This window comes from Choristoneura fumiferana, chromosome 2 (assembly GCF_025370935.1).
Source record: "Choristoneura fumiferana chromosome 2, NRCan_CFum_1, whole genome shotgun sequence".
NCBI classification, from domain to species: Eukaryota; Metazoa; Arthropoda; class Insecta; order Lepidoptera; family Tortricidae; genus Choristoneura; species Choristoneura fumiferana.
Window position 1 is genome coordinate 17581684 of NC_133473.1, and position 18248 is coordinate 17599931.

General features: G+C 38.3%; 2 protein-coding genes across 2 annotated transcripts in view; one reads left to right on the plus strand and one right to left on the minus strand.

Annotated features, from left to right (window-relative positions):
• Nucleotides 1-153: 153 nt before the first annotated feature.
• Nucleotides 154-1840, minus strand: Gdi (GDP dissociation inhibitor). Its single transcript, XM_074111078.1, has one exon. It carries the CDS (start codon nt 1719-1721, stop codon nt 390-392), a length of 1332 nt encoding a protein of 443 aa, XP_073967179.1. The 5' UTR covers nt 1722-1840; the 3' UTR covers nt 154-389.
• Nucleotides 1841-3758: 1918 nt separating this feature from the next.
• Nucleotides 3759-18248, plus strand: part of LOC141445292 (phospholipid-transporting ATPase VD) — a 62615-nt gene continuing 48125 nt past the window's right edge. The window contains exon 1 of the mRNA XM_074111090.1: nt 3759-5020. Coding sequence (XP_073967191.1) covers nt 4206-5020 — 815 coding nt within the window. The 5' untranslated portion in view covers nt 3759-4205. The remainder of the gene's footprint in view (nt 5021-18248) is intronic.

Consider the following 18248-nt stretch of genomic DNA (forward strand, 5'->3'; position numbering starts at 1 on the left):
TTTGACATTACATTATTATGATATGGTTACAGGATCAAAACAATATAGCACAATGGAATGCATTCTGTCAATTGAAATAATCCTAGCACTTGTGCAGATCACTAGCGTTGTATCCTTAAATAATAAAAGCAATCTTAAAAATGAATAAAATGCTTTGTATAACAATCTTATATTTTTGAAAACATATTTGGTAAATAAAATATTGAAGATCTGGAACCACTTACAAGGGACAACTTGCACATATACTTCAATCTACTGCAAATACATCAAGCTCTTATAAATCTTTACCCAAAAAACCCTAATGAACATTATATTGCTGCCAGAGCAGTTCATAAACAAATACGATAGTTAACAAGCAATGTACACATACACAAGCTGCACCGTGGTGCTCACTGCTCCTCCTCACCGAGCTCCACCTTCACCTTGGAGAAGTCAAAGTCCTCGTCCGTGCCACGCTTGTAGATCTTGAGCACATCTAAGCAGGTTGTCTCAAAGTGAGAAGTAGCATCATAAGACTCCGATATAAAGATCTGGCTCTGACTGCCATCATCAGTAGGCTCATAATAGTCAGACACACAGACAAACTTCTGCCTGATAGATCCCAGCAGGTCCAGTCCAGGCTTGATTTCAGACTCAGGGTCGTTAGTCTCAACTGTTGTAGAAACCATTGCAATAAACCATCCCTTGGCAGCCACTTGGTGGGTGTATGACACCAAGGACACATAAATATCAGAATTCCTACCAACCTGCTTCTGGGGGATAATGATCTGGGTGGACAGAGCATCCTTCGTATTAGCTATGGGGTGATCTAACAGGCAAATGCAACGGATCACTTGGCCCTTCTTGCGGACCCGGTCAAGGACGTAGCTGGGGTCGCAGTACACCTGTTTGCACTTAGCAATCTCATTTCCAGAGCGCACACCTACAACTTTGCCTCCTTCACCTAGTACAATTTCATCGATTGGTTTGTCCAACATGTATGTACCTCCATAAATGGCAGAGAGACGGGCAAACCCTTGTGGTAGTTCACCTAAGCCATACATGGGGTAGAGGTACGGAGATTTGCCATACCGGGCTAGCGAGTCAGCGTACAGCTTGATGCGACGTATCGTGTGGATAGCCGGCTGCTGCAGGTAGTTATCATCCAAGTACAGGGCCAGGGCATGCCCAGTGAAATCTTGGGTGTTCTTGTCAAGGCCAAATTTGTCATATAGAGACTGCATGTTGGCCTGGCTGGGGTCGAAATCCTTCCAGGTCTTGGTGTCCTCTTCCTGGAAGTCCTGGACGTAGATGACGAAGTTGCGGAAACGCCTCTTCTCGAACATTCCCATCAGGTCAGACGCAAGTGCCTCCTTCTGGTCCACGGGCACTTTGGAAATCTTGCCCCCCTTGTACACGTAGCTTCCCTCCACGGACTTGAACTCCAAGTAGCGGGTGACGCCCGTGTGAATGAGCAGCTTCACTAAAAGACCATTTGCCATCAAGAATTTAGGTATCAAGTCCACATTCCAGTCGCGTCCTCGGCCGTAGGTTTCATCCGGCGCCGGTGCGTTGAACTTTGAGAACAATTCTTCTAACGGGGTAATTGACGCAGATTCACCACCGTAGTACTTGTTTCGATCAATGTGCAATACCTTCTTACCGGATACTGAAAGCATTCCACTAAGGATGCACTCCTTGAGGCCAGTGCCGAGTACGATAGCGTCATATTCTTCATCCATGGTGTATATTAGAAAACCGAATTTCCTCTTCTTGGTGTAAAATCACTGACCGGGAGGCGATAAATGTCAAAATGTCGGAACGAAAATGTCTGCCAATGATGACGTCGACGGGTTCATATCATAACCAACCCAACAACTCCAACTATGCCCACAAGAGGCATTTAGTCGAATTAAAGAAATATACAAAAGAAATGTGCACAAAAAACTTTAGCTCTAGTATTCATAAATTTAAAAATCTATTTTTGATTTCTTTACTTATTTGTTTTAAATGTTTGCGAATTTATTTAGATGACATATAATGAAGGTCACACAACCATTGGTTGTTGCTTGAAAAATGCCTCTTTCTGACACTTAAAAATCGCGTCGTTATGTTGGTAGCACTGAAATTTTGACACGCGATTAGTTTTGAGTGATGGACTAAAACACTTTTTTACCGATATCGATTAAATATTTTTTCATGACAAAATGAAAATCTACGAATTGTTAAGTTATTAAAAAATACATTTTACCATTTCTACCTTGTATAAAAATTTCAAAGCACAAATACATATAGGAAGTACAAAGAAAACTTTCAATTTACACATACATGATATTTACAGATCACTAAGGAAGAAATTGATTTCGTTAATACTGACACTTGAATTGGGGAAAATGATCATGATTTACGGTCAAGGATTAAAATTCATGAGCCACCATGGAACCATTTCACAGGAAACATCATAATGACATCGCATGAATTAACAATGAAAGTCGTAATAACTTTTCCTTTGAAAAGGTTTCATAGTGGCTCAGCAGGAATTAAAGTCCTTACCGTACCGTACATTTAATGGAAAATTTCGTGCTAATTCTAATCGTAGGTGTGACAAAAATGTGAAACAAAGTATCAAGATATTCTTCAGGTTTATTTATAATAAAATTTTGCCACCCCGCGCTCGGGGCGGGCCACCCCCCTCGCCTCCATTACACTACGCCACTATACTACAAATTGCGCGGCATAGGTAAAACTGTGTTAAATAAATGACTCAAATTGAATAAAAAAAGAATTTTTGAATTTCTTGAAGTTGATTCTGGATTTTCTTGATTAAGCTTTGTTAGAATATGTTGTTTTTTGCCAGATGCCTGCCTACATCTTTTTTTTTGTTTTAGTAACATCTGCAATCGGTACATTCAACCATAAGCAAATCTGTTACGTGTAGTATGGCGTTTGGAATGAGAAGTCTACTGACTGCTCTCTTCCTCATTAACAAAGTTTCACAGTTGACGGGGTTCTGAAGTTCAATCCGTAGCTGCGTCCAATATTTTGCGTCTCTTAAGACGGCATTCGTTAGTGTCACCCAAGGCCAATGCTTGTGCAAGCTCATTTATGTGTGTTGTTAGTCTTATTTTATATGATTTGCTACGAGAAGATAATTCTTCATTTATTGTGCCTACATCTTAAATATAATTGATTTTCTACGACCACTGCTCAATTATAATTTAAAGTAGATATTGCTCAAATATAAGTTATTTTATTAGAAGACCGGATGGCCAAGTGGTTAGAGAACCTCACTACAAAGCTCGAGGTCCCGGGTTCGGTTCCCGGCCGGGGCAGATATTTGTATGAATAATACGAATGTTTGTTCTCGAGTTTTGGATGTTTAATATGTATTTAGGTATGTATTTATATATATTTGTATTTGTATTATTTAGTTTGAGACTAGGTCAATGTTTATCCGTTGCCTAGTATCCATAGTACAAGCTTTGCTTAGTTTTGCACTAGTTCAATTGGTGTCAAGTGTCCCATGATTTTAAGTAAATTACTTTCTGTATATAACTAGAACACATTGAAACATTCAGAAAAGAAATGCAGGAGCTGGGAATCAAACCCGGATCTTCATCAATCCGGGATGTGTGCTGTACGGGATGCGTGAAATTCCCAATTGATGAAAACCCGGGTTCAATTTTTGGCTCTCAGATTTCTGTTCCATGTTTCAATGTGATCAAGCTACTGTAAATTTAAATAAAACTATAGGGTTTTATTTCACAGTAGATTTTTATCGATCTTGATGGCAACGCACTAGTCCTTGTCATCTGCGCGCAGCCGCCTGCCACTCGGAGCTCGCTGTCGTAGTCAGTTGCTTGGACTGTCAATGGGCTGATTCAACTTTTGCTTGTTTTCGAGTTTCGTTCCCTTGTGCATACCGTTGCACCGTGGCGAATATTAATGTATGATTTCGTATCCATTATCGTGACCAAAAAATGTATAAATCAAAGTCGGTTTACATTCGATTGCAGTGTTCAGTGCTTTCTTTCGTTCCTTTGAATGAAAATTAAAGTGATGTGTGAAATTGTAAACAGATGACTGGGAGCAGACCATATGTTTCGGTGCCCACGAGTAAATAACCCCGACCGTATCGAGAGCGGTGGGCCGTCTCGCCAAGCGCCACGGAGGCTACATTTTAACGAGAGGAAGGACAGAACCGACCTCATTTCAGATGAATAAAAATGTCAACAGAAGGAAGCGGAGAGACTCCACCGAGCGCTCCGAGCCTGCCCGGGGCGCCGGAGCAGACCTATCTGTTCCCGAAGGCGAAGGGACATTCGAGGTCCGTGAGCCATGGAGGCACGCCGATGCTGGCGGGTGCGCCGGCGCCGCGGCCGCTCAAGTCGGCGCTGCGGGGGCACCAGCGGGCCTTCTCGCAGGGGCAGATCGGCGACGGGCGCGCGGCCGGTGGCGCGGCCGGCAGCGCGCCCGGCCACAGCCGCGCCGGCAGCCGCACGGACTTCATCCTGCCGCCGGGCCACACGGGGCAGCGCGCGGCGCCGGCCGCGCGGACGTCGTCAGTGCGCGCGCACTCGCGGCAGGCGTCGCGCTCGGACTCCATCTACACGCTGCGACGCGCGTCCGTGGTGAGCCCGTGGCGGCGCGCGCTGTTCTGGATGCTGCGGCGGCGCGCACCCACCACCGACTTGCGCCACCTCACCGTAGTGCCCAACCACCTTGTGCCCGATAAAACGCCTCCCAAGGAGCACCCCAATGGGCAGCGATGTGACAACAAAATAAGGACTACTAAATACACTCTCTTGTCGTTCCTGCCCAAAAACTTATTTGAACAGTTCCACCGGATTGCCAATGTGTACTTCATATTCATAGTGCTTTTGAATTGGGTGCCCCAACTGAATGCGTTCGGCAAGGAGGTTGCCATGTTCCCCGTAGTATTTGTGCTGACTGTTACTGCCATCAAGGACTTATTTGAAGATCGACGGAGACATCTCTCTGACAAGAGAATCAACAATTCATACTGCAGAGTCTACAAGAAGTGAGTAAATGTCTATTTAAAAATTAATTTTGTGGCGTAATATGGCCACATCAGTCAATGTGGTGATTTAACCAATATTGAGGACTAGCTTATGCCCACGACTTCGTCTGCGCGGATCTAGGTTAGATCTCGCTGGCGCCCTCTACCGGAATAAAACATATGCTATGTTGATCCTTGGGGTTTAAACTATCTCTATACCTAATTTCATCAAAATCGGTTCAGTGATTTTGACGTGAAAGCGTAACAGACAGACAGAGTTACTTTCGCATTTATAATGTTATATAGTAGGGATGTATAAACCACTTTCTGATGATTTTGTCTAGTTCTAGTATAAAAAAATCAACCATGTTCAGTAGAATAACTGCCACAGCACAGCTAATCAAAAACAAAGTATTTTACCACCACAAAATGACACAATATCTAGCTAAAAGCTCTATACTATAGGACCTTTTTAAACAATTACGTTAGTACTTCTAACATTTGGCTTATTAGGTAAATTGTGTTGAAACAGGTAGGTATACCTAATACCTATTAAATTTACTTTAGTTAATGCCAACCTCTGTAATTGATTGGGTCATTTAAGCCTAAACTTGGCTTAAACACCACTCAATTTTAATTAGATATCATGTACACTGTAAATACCCAATTCTGAAACAATTATTTCAGTAATTAAAGGCTTAAATCAATTAACCTACACGTTACCAGGCAGAACAGCTACATTAGTTCCTCTCAACTAATTATGTGTCTAACATCTGGTAGTATGGTGAACGGTTTTGTTGCTCTGAAGATGTGCTTTGGTTGAGTTTGCAACGCATCACTGTAGTGTGGTGGTGGTGATAGATGGGTTTGTGTGATTTGTGTGTGTTCTTACAGTGTGGAGGTGGAGGAACTGCATGAACACACATTTCTTGCATAAATGTAGCTATCATAAGGTTGCGATGAACAAAGAAATTATTTCAGTTCATTAATTATCTGTCACCCCCTAATATTATGTTTGTATTAAGTTTCACAACTATCATTGGTGATTGCGATAATAATCATATGGCACGAACAATTTGCTAAAGAGTAGACATTAATAGATAGGTTATTCTGACAAAACGTCATATTATGCCTAATGAATAATTACCTCACTGCGAATTGTGAACTATACTAGTACTTTAGGTTTAGTACCATGGCTTATGTTATGTATGAGATAATAATAAAACGACCGGCCAAGAGCGTGTCGGGCACGCCCAAAATAGGGTTCCGTAGCCATTACGAAAAAAAATTAAGTAATATTTTTCTAAGGATTTCGTATTTTGTACGGAATATTCCAAGTTTAGGTATATTTTATACCTTAGGCTACTATTTACTCTTAAACTACTAATAATTCTAAAGAAAACTTAACCGTTATAGTTTTCCTTGTAAGTTTGATATACTTACTACCATCCTGAATTTTTTCAAATTTTTCCACCCACCGGTTTAGATGTTAGAAGGGGGGGACGCTCGATTTTAATCAAAATTTGCACTTTAAAGTTGAATATTTTCACTGAATCGAAAAATTGTTTCAGCAACCCCCTAATGGTTTTTAAAGACCTATCCAACGATAACCCACACTATAAGGTTTGATGAGAAAAATAAAACACCCCTAGTTTACACCTACGGTACCCAAAAAAAATTTTTTTTTAATTTTTATTGTACCATTTTGTCGGCACAGTTTACATATATATTCATGCAAAATTACAGCTTTCTAGCATTGATAGTCCCTGAGCAAAGCCGCGGACGGACAGACATGGCGAAACTATAAGGGTTCCGTTTTTGCCATTTTGGCTACGGAACCCAACATTAATTAATTAGGTACCTGCCGTAAATTTAGCGTTGATACGATTTTCGAAATAAATTATTAATATCTTTTTCCAAATTTGGAACAGTTAAGCAGCGTCTTGCTGTAAATATCCATTTTAACCCACTGAATGATCTTTCTATCCGCAGTTGTAATAGGTGCATGTTAAATTTTTTTGAAGAAATCAATTGTTGCACAATGTGTGTGCGATCTTGCAGCTCTACTTCATTGCCTTGTAACATTTCGTTCATGTCATGATGTTTACTGTGCTATAGCCAAAATTCTTATTTAAAACCAACTTCAATTTATTAAAAATGCTTTTTCCTTTTACGCTCAAGTTTAATTTGGAAATATCTCAATTAGTTTTATGAACGATTTTTTAACTATCGCTGATGGACAGGCTTGAACCCTGTAGCTTTTTAATAGCATTTGGAAATAGAGTTATTGCGAGTGGCAATTGAATCTTGAAGGATTTAATCTTTTCAAACTTAATTTGATTAAGATCGAAACGATTTCATCTTACGAAAATTTAATATTTTCTGTTTTATATATCATGTATTTTTTTCTAATTTATTAATTATTCATTAGGTAGAACCAGCTAGAGTGCACTCTGTTTTTTACCTCAATACCTAATCTTTGGCTAATGTCAATCATCTGTAAGTCCCGGATGATAATAATATCTTGACTAGAGATTCATCAAATTGTTGAACTAGTCTAGGCCCTCTATTCAACATCTTCCAGGTAATAAAATAATTTGGCATCAATAAGATTAATATCTTAAGCAATCAGTGTAATAATTGTCTCGTCACTGCTTTGGAAAAATCTTGTATTAACGATTTTGAGGTAAAAGCTCAAGTCGATAATTTTTCTGAGTGAACTTAATGTACATTATTTCAAGGTTCAATTTAGTTGACATATTGATTTGAGACACAAGATTTTTTAAAGTAGTGATGATATTGTTTATGCTGATGGTGAAGTTCAGGGGGGGACAGTCGCCTATACCGTACTAATTCATGTCGATAGCGCCGCCATCTCCTTTATCTAACCTAAAATAAAACAGATTGTTGTCGTTTGTTTCAGATAGATGTCACTGAAAGCTTGAGATCACAAAATTTTATATTAAAAAATATTTTGTCGTTGATAATTACCGCAAAAATGAACTTTATTTTCGAAATTGACAATCGTATTGTAATTTCTAATATAAAAGTCACATAATTGTATCCGCTCAGTCGTTACAAATATTTTTGTGTAGCAACCCTCTATGTCAGGCCAGGCGTCTATTCGCGCTCAGCTCAACAAGGAACAAGATGGCTACGTTGCAATCGAAACTCGTGCACATCGTCCACATAAAAAGTAAAGACAGTGCTGCAAACGGAAAATTGAGGCTGGTTTAAACTTAAGAAGACTGAATTCAAGCGGTCTCACTTCTCTTTGCAGCCCTGTTTTTAGTTTTTATGTGGTTTGAGCTGGGAAGCAAATCCAGTAAAGTAAAAGATAAAGAATACCTGTGACTATTAATAGCTATACGTATGGATGGATATATACATCAATGGTACTAGTTAGGAAATGCAGACGGCGCTTCAAAACAGTCTGCATGAATGAGACGAGAGAGGGCTCTCTTTTCCCCGTATATTATACTACTCTTTGGTGAAGTTACCCCAGTATTTATACAGCACTTGACCAGGCCTTAGTAATTTTTTAACATCACTTACCTCACTCAGGATAGTGAACCTTTTAATGTAAACAATGAGAAATCACGCCTACATTATCTCCATGTACTTAGTCTTTACATAGTAACTAGTGACATCATGTATGAAATACAAGGTAACTGGTAAATAGTTATGGTCAAAACATATGAGCTTGTCATTACACAGGTTTTTCATAGCACTATTTTAAAATAGGAGAAATATTTTATAATATAACTTAGTCTGGTGCCCGCGACTCCGTCTGTGTTGAATTCGTTTATTGCTATCCCACGGGAACTATTAAATTTTCTGCAATAAAAACTATCTAATGTACTCCATGTATGTGTATGTAATGTACAGTCAAGGGCAAAGATATCGACACGGCCAAAGTTGCAAAAATATGTATACGCGACTCTATGCACTTAACATTAAGGCCGTGTATACATATTTTTGCAACTTTGGCCGCGTCGATATCTTTGCCCTTAACTGTACCTCAAGACTCAAACTATCTGTATACTGAATTTCATCTAAATCAGTCCATTGGTTTAGACTTGATGAGGTAACAAACAAACAAACAGACTTACAAACTTTTGCATTTATAATATTAGTGGGATTTCACAGAAATCAGAACATGAAATACATTTGTATCAATGTCTACTATCAATTGATTGATGTCCATATAGAGTATCAAACTGGAGGTAATTACCTAAAAAATGATAAAACTCTGTTTTGTGAGGGAGAACAAACAAGATGCCGATTGCAACCAGACATAATGACACAAGTATGATGGAAAAGTTGCATTGCTCTGGTTTTTATGGAATAAACGAAATCTTACTACCAAGTTGAACAACTTAATAAAGTTGAAAAACCCCTGCCATTGTTTCACAAACTAGTTTTTACATAAAACTTACAACACCCCTCTTTTTGCGTCAACCTCCCCTAGCCCTTTACCTTTTTTAATTAGGAGTCGCTGATATAGAGGCTGCTATGGTCGCTGATGTACTTTCTTTCTTTTAATAAATGGTGTTCTGATTAGTAAATTTTCCAATATCAAATTTGAGAGCTACTAATGACAAACTTTTTATGACTAACTTTCACAGATGTGAAAAAACCTCTTGCTTAAAATAATGTGGTCAGTTGTCCTTCTAACAGTTTGAATCGAGCACTTTAACATGGTTATCTATTTGCATAATGCCTGTTTAATGACAGCTTGCCACAACCACTGGTGTTGAAATTGTAATTCAAGTTACTTTAATAAATGAGAGTATAAAGTATACTCATCAAGATTAAACTATTTTTGCAATCACTAAAATATTCTACTGTTATGAGTATGTTACATATTGCATGTGGTGGATAAATTCACAGCTAGATCAGAAATATATACTATGAACTCTTTTTTAGGGTTCCGTACCTCGAAAGGAAAAAAACGGAACCCTTATAGGATCACTTTGGTGTCTGTCCGTCCGTCCGTCAGTCAAGAACCTTTTTCTCAGGAACGCGGTCCCTTGAAGCCTTGAAAAAATCAAACTTTTAAGTCAACGCAATCAAAAGTTACAGTCATTAAACAGCGTGATTCCATACAAATTGCCGTGCACTGAAAACCTATAGGGTACAGTCAAGGGCAAAGATATCGACACGGCCAAAGTTACAAAAATATGTATACACGACTTTATGCACTTAACATTAAGGCCTTGTATACATATTTTTGCAACTTTGGCCGTGTCGATATCTTTGCCCTTGACTGTACTTCCAGTTATCCTAGATACTTGAAATTTGGTGTGAAGGTAACTATTATAACACAACCAACTAGAAAAGTCTGAAAATCTAGATTTTGTGTGTTTCTTAATATCAATGAGTAATATAATCTGACCCACACTGACACAAAATCCCTACTTAATGTTTTAAATGCAAAAGTAACTCAGTCTATCTGTCTGTCGGTCTGCCTGCCTGTTACTTCTTCAGGTTTAAACTACTGAACCGATTAAGATGAAATTTGGTATAGAGTTTATAACTCTGGGAAGTACATAGGCTACCATTTTTAAAAAGAAAAAAATTTTTTTTGACGCGTGCGAAGCTTCGGGCATAAGCTAGTCCTTTAAAAATGGGGCGTCCGGTCCGGCCTTTTTGCCCGAAAGTCCGGCCAAACTGGCTGGTCCGTCCGGTTATTACGTTTGAGGACCTGGCAACCCTAGCTGAACTACCACAAAGATATCGATCAAAGATCAGTCGTCCGGGAATTAAACTAAAAAACGAGATTCACTTGTTCTGGAAGGTCATGTCCATGTGTTCAGGTTATATTCCTACATTACATACGAATAGATTTCCATTATCCTCACAGTCACAGGAAAAAAATCGTTAAAAATAATCGTAATAGTAAGTACGTTAGAACTTACATTTAATTATGTACAATGCGGCAAAAAATATTCCAGTGGCAATGCAGATTTGACAAGGCTTCCGCCCTTGGTTTCATGCCAAGCCACTCTGCCTGCCATTACTAGAGGTATAGCCTGCAGTGACGTAGACAAGCGTTCGTCACGAAGGTAATTTCCTCGCTTTGACTCAAAGCACACGCCCCATAAACAATACTCCATGAATTATGACGTGACTCGGCATGCTGTCGAGAATATCGTTGAATTTCTTATGTTGTTTGTTCCCGCAACCTTTCAGCCGTCCAGCCACGTGGGAACTGTAATCGCGTTATGTGCCTGAGTACCTACAGGCTTAGTCATTTATTTATGTACTCGTATATGGAGTGGGTATAGTTAGTAAAATCAAGTTTGCCTCTAATGTCAATGTCGAGTGGTTTTCTAACATCAGTTTCTATCTAACCCGTCGCGTGACCACCGACTTTTTTGGGTAATGTTGAATAGGTGCCCTATGTTAACAGGTGATCGAAACTAGTTACAAAAATTGACGACTCAAGAAACACGAGAATCACGCGCCACTTTGGCGCGTGGTGCGTCGAACAGGAAAGCACCGCGCCTCTCAGAAATGGGAATTTATACAATAAATAAATAATAATTAAAATAAATATCACGGGACAATTCACACCAATTGACCTAGTCCCTCTTGTTCTGAGAGGAGGCCTGTGCCCAGCAGTGGGACGTATATAGGCTGGGATGATGATGACCTAGTCCCAAAGTAAGCTTAACAAAGCTTGTGTTATGGGTACTAAGCAACGGATAAATATAATTATATAGATAGATACATACTTAAATACATAATAAACCCCCAAGACCCGAGAACAAACATTCGTATTTTTCATACAAATATCTGCCCCGACACGGGAATCGAACAATAGGTCAAAACAATATGTAATGAAACCAAATATGTATGATTAAATACTCAGTACCTGGGCGACCGAGCTTTGCTCGGGCTAAAACTCGGTAACAATCGTTTTCCCAGAGATAAGACCAAGCTAGATCGATTTTTCATCCCCGAAAACCCATACATACCAAATTTCATCTAAATCGTTGGAGCCGTTTTCGAGATCCCCGAAATATATTTATATATAGGTATACACATATACCTAGTGCCATCCACAAAGACGCGTGATTTTTTCAAAAGGACCACGGCACGCGTCATCGTGAATGACTCTACCTATTAATAAGAATAGAATTGCTCGAATTGCTTGAATTCCTAGAATTGCTCGTTTAAAGGTATTAGATTAGATAAAACGCACACCAAATGGAGTTACATGCTTAGTAATATTTGAATAGATGCAGGTGAGTGAGAGCGATCGATGCGCATCTACTATTCTTAACTTGGTTTCGTTTCGTGTAAATAAAACCTTCAGCTGCCTTGCTTGGAGTTAGATAGTAGGTACCTAGTAGATATCTATAATAATTTCTCGAAACTGCGGTCTATCTAATCGATTGTTCGGCACGTTTCTTTCTATCCTGTCTATAACACTGTAACTAAGTGATTAGCTATAGCTATAGAAATAATACCAGTTTTATCTGAAAAAAAAAAAATAAATGTTAATGCAATAATAATTTTGGTGTGGTCTTTGTACCTTAAGTTCGTGTTGTTTTATAAACATTTTTGTATCTCAGAAAGAATCTATCACTCGCGTTATTTATTTTACGACGAATATACTAAACCCAAAGCGGCGGCCAAAGCTACATTAGTATGTAAGGACAAACATGGGTAAGTATAGTAATTTGCCGAGACTGAAAATATTGGAAGATCGGATCATATCGTGATCGTGACCTCTCGTTCTACCATTTAATTGTACATTTTCACCTGTTTTACACGAAGAAACTTGATAATGCGGCCGTCGATTATATCGGAATCTATTCATTCATAAAATGAAGTACAGTGAGCGGTGATTAGGGGTCATGAATACTGAATGACGGGTGTCGGCGCGGCAGCTCTAAGTAGGTCAACGGTACGCCGGTCAAGGTTCGCGGCTCCCGGAACCAAATTATATCTCTAAACGAGTAGTCCCTGTCCATGTGCCAACAGAAACAATTGCTGTCCATTATCCCTTTACCTAGAGTTTCGAGGATACCATTTCCATACTGGCGAAGTTTGTGGACATATCCCAAAATTACGTTATTTGTTCTGAATCCGTCAGAACCAAAAATTTATAAGTATAGGTCAGTAGGGAAAGTAACTCCCAAGATATGTACAGTTCAGTAGATTATTATGCTCAAAAGTATCAGAACCCACATTAAATACATAGTCGGGTCAACATCTTTTTGAGCTTGGCTGAGCTGATGTCTGATGGGGACTATAGAATAGACCATGATTGGCGATTTTGCTCAAAAATAAATAATAATAAATAAATATCACGGGACAATTCACACCAATTGACCAAGTCCCAAAGTAAGCTTAGCAAAGCTTGTGTTATGGGTACTAAGCAACGGATAAATATAATTATATAGATAGATACATACTTAAATACATATTAAACACCCAAGACCCGAGAACAAACATTCGTTTTTCTGATACAAATATCTGCCCCGACAGGAATGGAACCCGAGACCTCAAGCTTCGTAGTCAGGTTCTCTAACCACTAGGCCATCTGGTCGTCTAAAAATGCCTCAAGACTTTAGTAACTGATACGGTAACCCTGCCGCAGAGGCTCAGTTAACCAAGTTAAATTGCATCGTTTTGTCTAAAATGATGAACAGCATACGAACTAAACTAGGTCAAACAATTTTCCGAAAACCCGAATGCTCGTAATTGGCAGCATGCCTAAAGAGTTTCTAATTTCCATCCAATAAAAGTTTAAAGTTTTCAAGACTTATTCCGTATTTTGCAGTGTGGCACAAGTTTTGTAATATAAATTAATTATGTACCTTTGGATTTGTGTACTACCTAACTGGAAATAAAGTTACGGATAAATTTATAGCTTTATAATATAGCTAACGATCGAAGAAGACTCGATTCAGATCTTGCATACATTAATTTACCGTTTGAAGCGATAGTCGATCAGCATAAATTGTTTTTTTTAAATGTTTACACATCAATTTTAACTGCTTTCACTGTGATTACTTTTTTGACAAATGAAGAAATTTTGCTTTTTAAGAAAAAGGGCGAGAGAAAGTTTCCTTATTTACATGCGTGAGCAAGATCAATTGAGTTTCTTGAGAGGTTCTTCTCAACAGAGGTTTTTCCAAACCGGTGATAGATTTAGACATTCATAAATGTTTCTTATGTATGTTATACCTAGTCTAAATTGAGTAAAGATATTTTTACTTTGATCATTTAAAGGCCAAAGGTATCCATACTAATATTATAAATGCGAAAGTAACTCTGTCTGTCTGTTACGCTTTCACGCCAAAACCGCTGAACCGATGTGGATGAAATTTGGTACAGAGATAGAATAGACCTTGGGAAAGAACATAGGCTATCTTTTATCCCAAAAAAGAGGCTTTAAGGGGTTGAAATAGGGGATGAAAGTTTATATGGTGGAAGTTCGTCGCTGTCGAAGATAAAACCATGAATCTTGGCATTTAGGAAGTTAATAAAAAATTAGTCGGTATTTGTAAGAGCTTTTTTGAAAATTCGACCTGTGAGGGGGTGAAATAGGGGATGAAAGTTTATATATAAACATCGTCATTGTCGAAGATAAATCGATGGTTCTTTGTGAAACTTGGCATTTGGGCACGTGGTAAGAGATAAATAGATATTTTTTCGCGCGTTTTTTAAAATTATTCCTGTGTGAGGGTGAAATAGGGGATGAAAGTTTATATGAAGGTCGTCATTGTCGAATGTAAATCGATTGTACTTTATGAAACTTTGCATTTGGGGCACTTATAAAAAATAAAATAGATATTTGTTCAAGCGTTTGTGTAAGCGAGGGGGTGCAATAGGGGATGAAAATTTATATGGAACGTCGTCATTATCACAGATAAATCGATGAATCTTTGTGTTTAGGTATTCGATAAGAACAAACAAAACTGGTTAAATTCGACTCAGACTCGCGCATCAAGGGTTCCGTACGTAGGTATTTATGAATAAATATCCAGTGTTAGGAAAAAAATTGCTAATAGAGCTACCTTTATACAAAATTCCAAGTTTCTAGGATAGCCGGAAGTACCCTAAAACCTTTTTTTTTTAAATTGTCGATTTGTATGGAAATACCTTTTTAATGACTGTAGCTTTTGATTGCGTTAACTTAGAAGTTCGATTTTTTCACAGCTTCTGGGACTATTGACCTGAGTTTAGGGTTTTAATTTCAACTCAATACATACTCCGCGCGTTTACGGAATAAAGGGTCTAAGGGTTCCATTTTTTTCCTTTTGAGGTACGGAACCCTAAAAAACATTTGTTCCGGCTGTTTTCACATTTCGACATTTTTCATACTTGAAAATATGGGGATGAAAGTTCTTAAGGAATTCCAAACAAATTTACTATAAGTATACTTAACGGAATAATGTGTAGCTTTGCTTAGTAAGAATGACGTCTTAATTATAATCCTACCCTCCTAACTTACAATAAAGGACGTAAGATGTCAAGAGTTCACTATGAAGAATTAGTCCTTTTGTGTTGGCAGGGTAGAATACACGTCGTTTTGGCAAATATGGCTACCCGCAAAATATTTATGTTTTAGAAAGAATGGAAGATCAAAAAAAATAGTTTAGATATAAAGCAAATGTATTAAAATAGCTTATTTTCAGTAAACCGTAGAGGTTTCTATGTGCTATTATTGGCAGAATAGGTACCCCAAATAAATTAAACACTTTCCAAAGTTACTATTCCATGCGGACGAAGTCGCGGGCAAAAGCTAGTACGCTATAAAGTGTTTTTACTTAAAAAGCAAAAGCAATCATATATTACGCGCTGCAAAACGATACAAACTGGTCCGTTGTTTTTGCAGCAAGCAATGCATTCGCCACTATTAGAAAGAAAGAATAAACTTATTTGGCAAAATTCGGCACAGCAAAAAAAATCACAATTAAAAATAAGACAACCTTATTACATACTCTTAAAAAAAGAAAGAAAAAAAAGACATTGTGCCGAAAGAAGCAAATAGGGCCATATATCAGCTAGTATAAGTAGGATTAGCTAGATAGACTACTACCTACGTCCTAAAGATTTTTGTTGAATCAATCTTTATCCGTTGCTGCCTTAGATAAGACCCTAGGGCTCAGGGTAGAGAGATTAATCCATTTCAACTTAGATCTTGCCCGCTGCTTGGGTTAGTTAGCACGTTTCTATAACATCATTAAATATAACGAGTTCACAGCCGTGTTTTAACGACTGCAACAATAATTAGCAATCATAATAAATGATATTTTTTAAGGCAAGAGTTGAGTAGTAAATCAGTCTGCGCAACGACGCAGAGGCGCCCGTTCAGCTCTGCCATCAACGTGGTATAAATTATGCTGAACAATAATGCGCTTACGGACGGCTTACCATCGATGTTGATTGCTGGTGCTGTTTTAGGTATTTGGTTGTTTGTTTATGCAATACGTTTTGTCGAACCAATCTCGATTGCCTCAGCTTGGAGCTCACGATTGCAGTTGATGTTACGGATTCCATGCTAAAGAAAAGTTTTTTTTTTTTTTTAGTAAAACCTTTTATTATTTACCTCAGGTATCCGACCGAAAAAAAGCCGTGGTGGTCTAGTGGTTTAACCTATTGCCTCTGAGGCAGAACATTGTGGGTTCATACCACGGCTCGCACCTTTGAGTTTTTTGAAATTCACGTGCGGAATTACATGTGAAATTTATCACGAGCTTTACGGTGAAGGAAAACATCGTGAAGAAACCTGCACAAACCTCCGAAGCAATTCAATGGTAAAATAAAAAATATAAAAATAGATAAAATATTTTTTACTTTGGTTACTAGGTATCATTAGTGTGACATTAAAATGTGCTTTATATTGATGATATACAATTTAAAAAATTACATAATTTAGAACTATAAAAATCAAATACTTTCTTCTGGGGACACAAAAACCTGCACTAAAAAGTAGATAGACCCAGGTACGTGTCGCATAATTTTGCACGCTCCGCTGTGGCAGATATTAATGCAGGTGACTGTACACTACGCTGCACCGTCACGCCAACTCACATCTTTAAATACTCACACTTGAGGCCTTCGAGAGTGTTCTACTTAGATAACCCCGCCGCCGAGCATCTTATTTCCTTCATTTCCTCTCTCCCTTCAAGGTACGGCAAGATCCTGTCAGTCTCGCTTGGCTACACGACAGCCTATTTCTGCCAATGTTGGATCAATCGTCATTTTAATAAATGCCACACTCAAAAACGTCAATTGACTTTAGATACTCAACTACTTTTAATTTGGAGGTATGGCGGTGCCCCCGCGAAGTCGCAAGGCAAACTGCCGTACCATCTTTTTTTGAACCATTTCGGCCTCTGTCTTGCAGTACTAAGATATAGTGGAAAGCTGAAACTCTGTTCATTTCATAAGCTAACGGTACTTTTAAGAACCTTCAAATTTCAAGACGCTGAACGTTGTGGGGTTGCAAAGTTACACAAATTTGATACTGATTGACGATTGATTATGAGAACCTCCAAAACTAAAGTAGTACTTCCAAAATACCTAGAGAGCTAATTTGGGCACAGAGATGGCTTCTAGTACCCAAGTACAAGGAAAACCTTCAAAAACTGGATTTTCGAAAATCTGGCCTACCTGGTGGTGGAAATCTGGCGCTTTGTGGGAGTCCATTCCATATGACTGGACTGTTGTTGATATTTTTAAAGTTAAACTCCAAAAAGCAGGATGTGCGTAATAGTAACGGTATTGAATTTTCAATGGCACAAGCAAGTCATATGGAATTCCAAAACAGGCCAGATTTTTTCAGGCCTTTTTATTACACTACCTTCTAGGCTTGACTGTTTATGAGATTTCACAACATTTTTTAAACAAATCATCACAATCGAAACTTAATGCATTATGTCTGAACTGAATGTGAAGATATTTAGTAGATATAGGAGATCAGGGCTCACGTCGATGAAACGTTTACATAACCAGACAGTCATGCCCTAATGATGTACAAACATGAGTTTTTAGACTTTAGACTATTTAGAAAAGCGGATTATATAACTTTGTTATCTTTATAATCAAACGTAAATTTACACTAAAGAAGTTTATGTACTTATATCATATTTTTTTATAAAGCGAGTTTGTTTAATAATATTTTATAGGCGACGAGAAACTTAATGATATAGCACTTATGTTTCAATTCGTGTTATATACATTGATGATGTGATGGTTTTAGTAACTTACTTTTACGCAGCGC

Coding starts and splice junctions, on each gene's coding strand:
- Gdi (XM_074111078.1), bottom strand. CDS start 1,721: ATGGATGAAGAATATGACGCTATCGTACTCGGCACTGGCCTCAAGGAG.